Source organism: Callorhinchus milii, unplaced genomic scaffold (assembly GCF_018977255.1).
Source record: "Callorhinchus milii isolate IMCB2004 unplaced genomic scaffold, IMCB_Cmil_1.0 Scaffold3, whole genome shotgun sequence".
Taxonomy (NCBI): Eukaryota; Metazoa; Chordata; class Chondrichthyes; order Chimaeriformes; family Callorhinchidae; genus Callorhinchus; species Callorhinchus milii.
In genome coordinates this window covers 23,808,226-23,821,015 of record NW_024704744.1, presented here as the reverse complement: position 1 = coordinate 23,821,015, position 12,790 = coordinate 23,808,226, and the positions used below count along the sequence as shown (strand labels likewise).

General features: G+C 43.2%; 1 protein-coding gene across 6 annotated transcripts in view; it reads left to right on the top strand.

Annotated features, from left to right (window-relative positions):
* The window catches only part of asxl2 (ASXL transcriptional regulator 2), a 164,723-nt gene that overhangs the window by 81,160 nt on the left and 70,773 nt on the right, over nucleotides 1–12,790 (top strand). Inside the window, exon 1 of one of the 6 annotated variants that reach the window (XM_007900456.2) lies at nucleotides 383–530. The exons of the other annotated variants lie outside the window; for them this stretch is intronic. Coding sequence (XP_007898647.2) covers nucleotides 502–530 — 29 coding nt within the window. The 5' untranslated portion in view covers nucleotides 383–501. Of the gene's footprint in view, nucleotides 1–382; nucleotides 531–12,790 lie in introns of those variants that run through there. 6 annotated transcript variants of the gene reach the window in all.

Genomic DNA, 12,790 nt, shown 5'->3' with positions numbered 1-12,790 from the left:
CTGCACTTTAGAGTAAACTTGTACGCTGTTGGAAAAGATTGCTTCAAGCTGTGAACTGCATGGGACTTAGTCTTTGGCCTTACAATCTCTCATCTTTGGGTTTCCTTCCTGAAGATTTTAAGCTACTTTCGGAGCAATGACAGCTATGGTGTTTTAAGTGAAGGAGAAAACTTAAATCGTCCACAACACCGCACCTTCTTGTACCCTGTAGTTCAAAGGAAAAGAAGAACCATCTTTGACTTAGGTAGGAAATCTTACAAATTCTACTTTCATTTGAGTCACGGTGATAACTGTTCAGTATGTTGAGGAACTAAGACAAATTAATCAAAATAATCGAGGGCATTTGCCCCATTTTAGGTTGAATATGAAATGAATGAGAGGGAGGGAGCAGTTCTTATAATCTAGATGAGAGTTATTTGCATATGCTGCCTTCTCCACAACCATCTCCACGGGATAACAAGAGTGTTGGAGAAATCTATCATTGAGGTGGCGGAAGCTTGAATGAAGATTTCGGCAGCAGTGGGAATGAGGTGAGGGTGTCGTCGACCAACTGAGAGATTCTAGCAATAGAGCAGATCACAGGAACAGGATTTGATGTTTAATGCATCTTTCTGTGTTCTTGTGTTAAAAGAGGATTACATTTTGAAATTTGTGCAAGCAGCTCTGCTAACCAGAACAGAACAGGAAGGTAGTTTCATGCTTGACAACCAGCTCAGTGAAGAAATAATCTACAAATAAAAATGAAGTTTCACATTGTTGGCCAGATGTTGATCAGAGCTGGAGACTGCCATGCACTAAAGCAAACCTCTGATACTATGCCTGTGGTATTAAATGCACTTTTGTAGTGTTAGTAGAAGTCTGTGCTCATCCCTGCCCTACAATTCTCTTGATATGGAATGCAAAAANCTATCCATTTTTAATAGCCTTTACAGTAAACGATGCAGTTAGTAAACTTCAAAAAGAGATAAATGCAAAGCCAGTTGACAGCACAGTAAGTTGGCTCAGTACACATTTTACGAGTAAGAAATTATTAGTCTTTACAGCATTAATTTACATTCTTAGGCTACACTTTTGAACATGGAATGCTAGAAAGCCTTTATCAAATGCACTGAAGGATATTGCTGTTTGCTGTTGCCTGATTAGGCTAATGGATTTGGGTAAGACAGCCATCAGAAAATGTAATAACTGTCTCATAGTGAGCTAGTTTAGATCATTTTTCTAATGAATGTTTTCAAGTTGAACTCAGGTTGTTTACAGGATTAAAACATGACAAAGATTACTTACTCCTGAAATCCTTTTCCGAGGAAGAACTGGGCTTTTATATTTTTTGATAGATGTCGCTAAACTTACCGTTTATTTTGATTGTGTATTTTGTGGGCGAAAATACTCAATCTATCCACTTTACAATATATTCTGTGAAGTCCATTGAAATGTCTCAACGATGTGATAAGATGTGATATCAAATGCAAGGATTATTATTATTATGGCCACTGGCAGTGGCAATAGTACCCATACAGGCTCGGGTATAGAAAGTGGCAATGTAAGGCACCCTTCAGGCAATACAGAGACAAGTAATAGCTAATCCTTCAATGTTAGAGGGACCTTGCAGAAGCAACTTTAATGATTTGCCGAGAAGTGGAGTAGAGACCAGGATTTTGGACTTGATTAAGAAATGCACTTGGTGTGTATTGGGAAGGATTATTGGTATTCCAAATGAAGGTTGAGATAAAATGGGCCAAAAGGCTTTCTTCATTCGAAATGCTATTGTATTATCTCTCTCCTTTTCTACAGTAGTTCAGTGATTTCAGCAGGTACTGACAGCACTGATGTCATTTGAAATGTATTCTTAATTGGCCTTTTTATTTCATTGGGATGGTCTACCCACAGTAAACAATTAGCTGTTGATTTCCCATGTTACTTTGGAAATCTGTTATGTATGCTATGCATAAGATGCTCTTTTTTGGCATCAATTAATTTCAGCCTTGATTGCAATGGAAAGCAAAACTAATTCATGTATCTGCACACTTCTTTGGATATCCACATGCACATTCTCCAGGAATTTGATTTGTTTAATGCTTGTGTTTTGCAACAAAAATTACCTGGTTCATGCTAACCACTGAATAAATTATGCACTGATCAATTGCAATCTAGAACAAATTTGAATATTTGCTTGCTTTTGCTTTCAAATGTCATAAAATGAGCTGTGTGATGTGATGCATCATGAGAATTACTGGTGATGTGGAAGGGAGCCAGATTCAAAATAAAACAATGAGCACAGATTCAAGTGCTGTTTGTTTGAATATTGGCACAAAATGAAAAATGCCAGTCAAGTGAAGTCCAAATCTGTAAATTCCCTGGTGTCTCAAGTAAAATTAATTAAAATGTTAATATCATATTAATTCAAGATTGCTTTGACATTCTGACACAATATTCGGATGATGTTTCTTCACTGAGGAAGAAATGTTCCAACTTATGCTCAACATTCCTAGCAGCCTAAATGTGTTGATGCGTTACTTAAGCTTGGTTAACACTGTGAAGTTTATTGAAATACTTGATTGTGTTTTGGGAACTGATTCCCAGGGACGATTTGCGTTCACAAATCCATTTACAACCAGTTCCTCTCCAGCTTGCCAGAAATTGGCATAGAGTAGTTAGCTCCAGTGGAGGAGCTGGCAGCAGAAAAGACTCAATGGGCCGAATAGCCTCCTCCAATTCAAAATTTCCATCATTGTATCATTCTGTGAAATTCACTTGGGACATCAACTCAAGCAGCATTGATTTTATGGCCTTCCAAAGTATTGTCTTTAAGTGTAGGATGCCTTGCTGCTGAGCCAGTTCTAAGTGGTTTCTTTGCAAACACCCAAGGGAGGAAATTCCACCTGGCACTTTATTTTCTCTGTTTATGTAGCATTTTAGAATTTGGCAAATTGTTGAATTCAGTTTTATCTTTGAAGACATTTTTTTCTGCAGTTCTTAAAAGAACATTCAGAAAAACATTCAAAATGAAGGCTGTATAAACGAGTTTGTTAAATTGCGGACACAGTGGAATGCAATATAAATCCAGTCAAGTGGACTTTTTCTCCCACTTTGTGTGCAGAATAATACTGCCTGTTCAGTCACTCACGGAAACTTATTAAATAATGTGGGTTGTCAGAGAACATTCTTGGAACTACATGTCCAATATTGAAATCCAGGTTTGAAGATCTAGTGATACAGACTTCAATGTGCACAACGACACAAGTAGATTGCTCCCACTGCTTCAACCACTAAAGAGCTTCTCCTGTTCTCTGTTGGGGGAGAAGGGTGAATAGAGGACATGTGGTTCCCATATGCTACTTCAGTTGAATTTTGACAAGTAAACATAAAGTTGCCACAAAAGCGCAATCTTTTTACACTTTTTTTCACTCCTTTTTTTAGACCCACAGGAAGAAGAGCCAAGTTACAGGTATGTCCCTTGAAAACTAACTGAAAGATAGTCAGGAGAGAACAACAACACAACAAGATTCCATTTATAAGCGCCTTTCACGTCGGGAGGACGTCCCAAAGCGCTGTACAGTTGGGTCAGGACCCGAGCAGGGGGAAATGGTCAGGGTGAGGGGAGGGAAGGGAGGGAGCGAGGAGGGGGTAGAGAGTCGAGAGGGGAGCTGAAGGCACGGTCAAAGAGAAAGGTCTTGAGACCGTCTTTGAAGGAGGAAAGGGAGGAAGCGGCGAAGGCACTGGGGGATAGAGTTCCAGAGCCTCGGGGCTGAGAGGCTGAAGGCCCGGCCACCGATGGTAGGGCGGTTGGGGCGGGGGATGTGGAGCAGACCGGAGCCAGAGGAACGGAGGGTACGGGCAGGTAGGTAGGGGGATAGTAGGTCGGAGAGATAGGAGGGAGCAAGGCCGTGAATGGCCTTGTAGGTGAGGATGAGGATCTTGAATTCGATCCTCTGGGGGATGGGGAGCCAGTGGAGGCGAGCGAGGGTGGGAGTGATGTGGTCGCGAAGCCTGGTGCGGGACAGTACACGAGCTGCAGAGTTCTGAATGACCTGCAGCTTGTGGAGGGAGGTGGCGGGAAGGCCGGCGAGGAGAGAGTTCCCATAGTCCAGCCTTGAGGTGATAAAGGCGTGGACCAGAGATTCAGCAGCGTGAGGGGTGAGGTAGTGCCGTAGTCTGGCGACATTCCGGAGGTGATGGAAGGTGGTGCCAGTTGTTTCGTAGATATGAGGAAGAAAGGACAGCTCAGGGTCGAACAGAACGCCGAGGTTCCTGATGGCTTTGAGAGGTGGAGAGTGCAGCCTTGGATGCTGATGCTGTCAGCGCCTGAGGTGCGGAGGCGCTGACATGAGCCAATCAGGAGGGCCTCAGTTTTACGCACGTTGAGCTGAAGAAAGTTGTCTCTCGTCCAGGACTCGATGTCGGACAGGCAGTCTGTCAGGACATCGGTGGTCGTGGAGTTGAGGGTAGAGAAGGAAAGATAGAGTTGGGTGTCATCCGCAAACATGTGGAAGTTAACCCCATGTCTGCGGATGATGTCACCAAGGGGGAGCATATAGAGGGTGAAGAGGAGGGGACCGAGGACAGAGCCCTGAGGGACACCGCACGAGACAGTGCGGGGGGTGGAGGAAAAGCCATTTGTGGAAACAAAATGAAGACGGTGGGAGAGGTACAACCTAAACCACTCAAGGACAGGGCCTTGAAGGTTAAGGTGGGAGGACAAGCGGTGGAGGAGGATAGCGTGGTCGACCGTATCGAATGCTGCCGATAGGTCGAGGAGGCAGAGGGAGCCCTGGTCACAGATGGTCAGGATGTCATTGGTGACCTTGACCAGGGCAGTTTCTGTGCTATGGGCAGCCGACGGAAACCCGACTGAAGGGGTTCGAATAATGAATGGGTGGAGAGGAAAGAGCGCAGCTGGGAGGCAACAACTCGTTCCAGGACCTTGGACAAGAAGGGAGATGCAGGAGTAGCATAAATACGAGAGGTTTTACCCATTGCAAGTCCTAAAACTTTCTAATGCAGATCTATAATACGTGCTGCATTGGATCCCTTAGTTTGTCATAAAGGGAACTAAAAACGAGTAAACTATGGGGTTATGGGGGAAAAGACAACCAAATGGGACTGAAAGGATGTTCTTTAAAGTTGTTGACACAGACACAATGGGCCGAATGGCCTTCTTCTGTCCTGCAAATGTTTTTGTTTCTGTGAAGCCTTTCACCCATTTGGCTGGACTGGATCTAAATCTTGGCCAGCCTAATGGATCTAGGCTCATGTCACAAATGCCCCCTATCCATTCCTTTTCCGGTAGTGAATATGCACATATTGATTGCTGTAGTTATGATTTCAATTAAATAATCTTGTGAAATCTTAAAATATTTTTGCCTTAGTTGAAAATTACAGCTATGAGCAACCGATTCTTACTGAATCCTCAGAATAGATGCGTATGTGTTAAGTTTAGCGAGTGTGGAGTCCCACATGTATCCTGGGAGACAGCAAGTAAACTTTAGTATTCCATGATCACAAGGGAAAACTACATCTGTTTCCCACAAGTAAAAGAATCTCTCATTCAATTAAATACAAAATTGAACAACTTAAACACTAACTTTCTGCAACGAACCTCTTGCTGGTAGAGGAAACCTTAACCAATAACCTCTTTGGACATGTTTTTGGAGTGTGTGAAGGTTCCATTGTCATAGCTCACCACACTTATCTAAGAGATTCCTCACTTGCACAGATTATGACTATCGACATGATAGGGTTATTCTCCGCTTGCTAACAAAATTACAAGTCATAAACTCGCACACAATGTTCGTTTAGGGTAAGTTTTAATTTCATTAAGAAAGATCACAGCATCGCTATCATATCTAACAAGTTAGTGTGCAGGCAGAGAATTGACTGGGGTTTCCTTGTGGTTGTCAGACTTCAACAATTCATTTGAAAAGCAATTGTGGAAGAGAAATTAACAACATGAGAAATGGTGTGAGAAAGAAAATGATATTCAGTTCCAGCGTATGTTTCAATATCCATTTGTTTTATAATCGTTGTCCTGGTAAGCAAATTACACGAGCAAATCCTCTTAGCAACAATCATATCTGCATCACTGAATGCAGCAGATAATTGTAGTTCTACTGACATAAGGTATGAGGAGCCTTGAGATACAATCGTATCCAACTTCTGACATGAACCATAACTTGTGACATTTATTTGTTGGAGAGTTATAAAGTTGGGCCTTTTGTGAGAAATAAATCCTGGTGCACAGCTGTTTACTATGTATCCTCTACATCTTATCTGTACTTTACAGGTTTCACTGAGTCAATTACTAATTGCTGCCTCAACAAAATAGAAAGGAGGAAATTTAAAGAGCTCAGTAGCCAGCCAGTGAAGCAGTTTCCACAGTAACCTGGTAATTCTCTTTTGAGCAGATATTTATCTCGGAATTAGTTTTATCATCCTTACGATGGTCAGTGTTTTTTCATTGCAATAGTTTGAGTGGATTTTGAATGTGCTTCATGATCTTGCGACAGGGGTGACCAGGATAAATTCCCTGCCAGTATAGCATTCGTGCAAACCGATCTGTAGAGCAGTACGTTTTGTTCCCAGACTGTTGTTGAGTTGGCTTTCAGTTTTGGTCATTGAGTAAGGACAGGATTAAACATGGCTGTGATCTCTCCCAAACTTGTAAAAGATCTTTCAGACAGTAATTGACTGGTAAAAGAATGGTCACTTGGAGAGAGAGTGACCAATCTTGATGGAATGGTTGGTGCCTTGAGGAGAGTAAGTTGCTCTCAGAACCATTGCACACGGAGATGGGGGAACCTGACTGTTTTATTGAGAGAGAATAACTCTCTGTCTGTGACTATCAGACTGGATCGTTTGGTTTTCAGTTATTTAGCTGGTACTTAGCAATGCTAAATATGGGTTACTTTTCAAATTCCATTACACATCACACCATCAGAAAATCCTAACTATTAGCAGCTTATAGAGCTTTAAGTACTGTGAATGTTTTGTGTGTCTGTGTGGGGCGGTGAGTTGGCCCTGAGAAGAGGCAGTTCTGCAGTAATCCGAGGCAGATTTGGAGCGGCAGACATGTCTTCAACTCTGCAAGCCCAAATCCGAACAGATAGGCCGGTCCAATGGAATGGAATGTGCACTCTCTTCTTGGATAGATCATCCTGTTTACTTAATTCTCGAGAATATTAAGTACAGGCTAGCAAAAGCCAAAGTGTGCTTTGGAGTCCTGCTGAAGTTTAACCAGCTAAAACTGCATAGCTTGCCATTGAAAGCACTGCTTGGCAAACTTTCCCACTGATTGTCCAGTTGGGACTACCCTACTAATTGGGGCTTTGGCTTGCAAGGTTAACAGGAGTTGAGTGGTAAGAGTCCCTGCCTCCAGTGACTGGTCTTTCCCTCCAAATCCTACCAACAAACAGACTGGGATCAGCAGTGCCATGGAATACTGCGGACCCGCCTGGCTCAGGATCTGGACTACTGAGACCGCCAACATTCTGGTGCCAAACATGTCCCCCTTAAGTCAGTTCAGCTCCAAGACCCGCTTGCTGCCCCTTCCCCCACCCAGGACGATCAAACTCTTTCATGAAGCCCTTTTTTTGAGGATCGCAAATGTATCTTTGATGTGTCTAAACTGTCTTTTAAACATGTTATCTAAGTTGGAACATCTCTGCAAGAGCTGGCCCCTGATAGCGTGCAGGAATTTAGGCTTGGAAGAGACAAGTTGCTGACGCTCGTTCAAATACAACCTGCTGATCATCAACTTGCAATGCATGTGCGGCTGAAGTCAGCTACCGTTTCACCGGCAGGGCTTCTCCAGCAGGGGGAGGTGTCACTTCTTGGCAAAGTGAATGGAAACGCAGGTGAGGTAACCATTTACCTCAATATTCCAATGCCTGGGAGCCATTTTACGCACCACAAGCTGGCAGCATTCTGTAAGAATCACAAACTATGTTGTTTAGTATTCTTAAGAACTACTGCATGTCTAATTTTTCATCCCACACTGCGTTCCAGAAAAAAAATCCATAAAAATTCAATCCAAAAAGCCATTGGTTGTTGTTATAAGCAAATGCTGACCTTTAGATGTTTCTCGCCTTCCCTCTCCCCCAGGGACAACATTTTCAGCACTTTTACAATGAACAAGCTTCAAGAGTTCATCAATGAAATCTTTTCTCTTCAGTTTTTGCTTAGAATCGTAGAAACTTGCTCACAGAAAGAGGCCATTCAGTCCATCATGGCTGCATCAGATCTTAGAGCAAGCTGTAATTTTACAAGGCAAGTTTAATCTTGCCTTGCCTATTATTGAATATACCCCTTCAAGTTTATAACTTTCATATGTGGCTACATTTCGCCTACAAGATATACAGTCACTCCACTTTAGTGTATCCTTGTGAAGCGCTTTGAGACGTCTCAAAGACGTGATAAGGCTCTTTATCAAATGCAAGTATTAGTATTATTACTTCTGTCTTGAAACCAACCTCTGAATGTTTTGAATTTAAATCAGCGTGCAAAGTCCACAGTCTCTCATTTTACAGTCTCTCTTCACTACTAAACAAACAGTGTGGTTTATTTGTGCACCAACATTTTTCACTGGGATGATATCTGATGGTGCAGAAAGCACATGAAGAACACAAATGACAAACAGGTTTATTCCAAAGGTTTATTCACTCACCCAAACCATCACCTGCTGAATGACCAAGTGACATTATTTCTTTTTAAAAAACAATCAAATTTCACAATTTTTTTTGTTTCTACATCAACGTTTGCCGCAGAGCAATATGTGACCACAAGCCTTCTAACCGTTGCCTTAAATATAAGTGGTGGGTGGTGTTTCCTGGGTCAATACAACTGACCTTTATAGCAGTTTGTGCTAGCCAATTCCTGTACAGCACCTACACCCTGACTCCATCACAGCTTTCTACTCTACTATTTCAGTCTCCAGAAAGTTTTTAAGCCAAAGAGCCCCCATGCAAATGATTAGCATGCCTTTGGGCATGGACGAGAAACAGCAGGAACTTTGAATCTGTTTAACTTTTTCCAAAGGTTGATTTTCATTTGTGCTGTAGTGCCAAGTGCAACAGCACTGTAACACGCTGCAGTCAACCTTCCATTTTGCCTTCATTCCTAATCCGAAACAAACAGCAGGTGGGATGGTGCACCTATTTCCATCTAGGAGTTTCTCATGCCTTGGATGCTCACAGCCCTGTGCTGTTATAGTGAAAATGATGGTTCTGGCCAGATTATGAGCTTGACTCCGTGTTCGTTTTATTGCAGAGTTTGAATCCTGCTTCTTGAAAGTATTCGAATTTTTAGTCATCAAATCGCATGCGAGGTAAGTAGAGCTTGGGATGAATGACTTCTTGAAGGGTCTGACTTAATGTGTCTGTTTTATGCAAGAGGACTGATTGTTTTTTCCCTTCCTTCCTCTCTTACCCTCCCTATTGTTATACTTGTTTCAGTATAATATAAATGTATGCAGAGAAATAATGGGCATCAAATTGCAAAACTGACCAAATAAAAGCACTTCAAATTCCCTTGCAACGCAATTTTAAAGCTTTGTTCACCTTTCCCCCAAAACACAATGTACTGTTCATCAGCAGAGAGGACTTGCAGAAGACCAGCTCCAGGGTTCTGAGTCTGACAGGCCAAAACGTACGCTGCCTGAATTATTCAACAAGCGCAGGACGCTGCTCATTTTGTTTTATTTTTCCTTTTCCTCTCTCTGAAAATTGAGTAGTTGCTTGAGAAATAGCAAGTGCCAAGCTGTTTGTGCTATGTATATAACCCAACTTGATTGCGTTGTAGGAACCCGGTTGTTAGTCAATTGGCGGATCGGTTTTCCGGGTGTAATAATTCCTTAAACAAAAATAATAAAGTGGTGACTCAATCCACGACTGTTTGTGAAACACTGCAGTTTGCAATTGGCTGTCGCGTTTCACCCACAAAATATACAGTCAATTCACTTTACAGTATATTCTGTGAAGCGCTTTAAGGCATCTCGAAGAGGTGATAAGGCGCTATATCAAATGCAAGGATTATTATATCTCAATTCGCAACACTCAAAACTAGATAATCACCCCCAAAATGTTGCGTATGTCTCTTGTTTCACTCCCTGACAACCTAACAATACTAACTGAAATGTTTGCTAGTACTGTAGTTGTGCGACCACTTGATTGTTCATGGAGGTAATGCAATCTGTTTATTTTTCTGCTGGCATAGTTATTTCCATAGTGTATTAATAGAACAATCTGAATGAAAAGCAATTGAAAATTATATTCAACTTAGGCTGCAGACTTGATCAGTTCCTTTAACCAGAATGAAAGTCTAAAGAAATTCCCTCTGGTTGGTAATATCCATGCAGATTTCTGTCTGGTAGTTTTTATGCACATGTTCCAAATCTTTGCTTTTTAAGTACTGCGGAGTGTACAATTTTTTGTGGATTTTTTTCTTCCTTGGCGTATGTATGTATGACTGTTCCTGGCTCCCCGATCCCTCCTCAGTTGGTGCTGGTTGCCCTGCCCCATCCCAAGCGACCATTATTCGTGTATAATGTATCATGTATAATATATATAGTGTATAATCTCTCCGACCTACTATCCCCCTACTTACCTGCCCGTACTCTCCATTCCTCTGGCTCCGGTCTGCTCCACATCCCCCGCCCCAACCGCCCTACCATCGGTGGCCGGGCTCTCAGCCCCGAGGCTCTGGAACTCTATCCCCCAGTGCCTTCGCCTTGCTTCCTCCCTTTCCTTCTTCAAGGCCAGACTCAAGACCTTTCTCTTTGACCGTGCCTTCAGCTCCCCTCTCGACTCTCTACCCCCTCCTCGCTCCCTCCCTTCCCTCCCCTCACCCTGACCATTTCCCCCTGCTCGGGTCCTGACCCAACTGTCCAGCGCCTTGGGATGTCCACCCGACGTGAAAGGCGCTCTATAAATGAAATCTTGTTGTTGTTGTTGTATAAACCTTTGCAGTGAGTGTCAACAGGCCACTTATCCAGAAGGTGCCAAAGCCAAGTACTCCAACATCGCTCTCCCACATACCTACACTGTGTATTATTCACATGCTGTTTAAGATTATGTTCCTTCGAGAGTCAAACTGTAACTGCTTTAAAAGAGAAGTTATCATAAAAGTTTTTCAAGTGATAAAATCCTTGTATGAACTGTGTGGTCGAAAATAAATGTTGGCTACAATGAGCACATATACAGTGGAATCTTTTTATAAGATCCATGACATCCTAAACCATGGTACAATAAGGTGTGATAGCTATTTTCACTGCGTCAGTGCACAGCTGGACATTTGATTCCCACCTGAAAAGAAGAAAAGGCCGACTTGCAGGTCATTCGGTCACCTTCATGTCATTTCCTGTTTGTTGACTTGTGGAAAGCATCCAGTGATGTTGGCAGTGACCCAATGAAAATGTATCTTTTTTTGTGTGTGTGAAGCTAAAATGGCCATTTCTGGGTCATTTGGTCACCACTAATACCATTTCCTGCTTTGCAGACCAGCAGCAAAGTACGAAGCAGCATTGATGGCATTCTAATGACCTGGAAATCGACCATTTTAGTTTGAAAGCCAACCAGTGCGCTGGGAGCAAGCAGCCAATTGCATGCATGTACAGTGAAGGGAGGTGAACCGTGCTGTAACCAAATTTATACTATGAAGAACAGCATTATCACGGGACTGCACCATAGTTCTGCATTATATCTACACTGGAATCCTCCTCCCCACCCTGCCCTCCACCCTCCCCGATCTCGACCCCCAGCTCAGGCCCAAAACACTGATTGTCCAGCGCTTTGGGACGTCCTCCCAATGTGAAAGGTGCTATACAAATAGTAATATTATAATAGGAAAAAAAATTAGTTTCTCATCAGATTCTCAAACACTTTTTACTGGTATGTGTCCAGTTTTTCACTGGCTGAATTATTTAAAGTGTTCCCCAGACCCGGACCACTTTTTTCCACCTCTGCCACATTGCCCGCCCCTGTTTGTATCTCACAATTGAAGCAGCTGAAGCCTTCGTCCACGCCTTCGCACTTCCCGGCTGGACTATTCCAATGCCCTCCTCGCTGGTCTCCCCAGCTCTACCATACACAAAATCCTAGTAAGCCAAAACTCCGCTGCCTGGATACTCAACTGGACGAAATTCCATATCCCATCACACCAGTCCTTACCAGGCTCCACTGGCTCCCAACCATTGAACGGATCGATTTCAAGATCCTCTCACGCGTTGCCAAATCACGCCATTCCCTCGCACCTCTCTACCTATCCGACCCGCTTACCCCCACGTATCCCCTCCCCACTCGATAAAGCACGCTCCCTTCAGCTAACTCCAGCCTCCTATTTGTCCCTTGTGTCCACCGTTCCACCATCGGTGGCCGTGCCTTCAGTCACTACACCCTGAAACTCTGGAACTCTCTGCCTTGCGCCCTCCCTCCCCACTTTCAAATCCTGCGTAAAGACCTTTCTTTTTGATTGTGCTTATGGTCACCTTCCCCCCCTCCCTCTCCCCTTAGTGGAGCGGAAAGGATGAGAGACAAATAAGAAGCCAGAGCCAGCCAAAGGCACGGCAGTGGGTGGTGGAATGGTTGAATAGGTAGGGAGGTGCAAGAGCACGAAGGGATTTGAAAACGAGGATCTTGAAGTCAATCCGTTAGGTGATTGGGAGCCAGTGGAGCCTGGTAAGGACTGGCATGATGGGGTTACGAGTTTTGTACAGGTGAGATCTGGGCAGCAGAGTTTTGAATTAATTGGATTTTGTGTATGGTGGAGATTGGTGAGGAAGGCACTGGAAAATTGTAAAAGG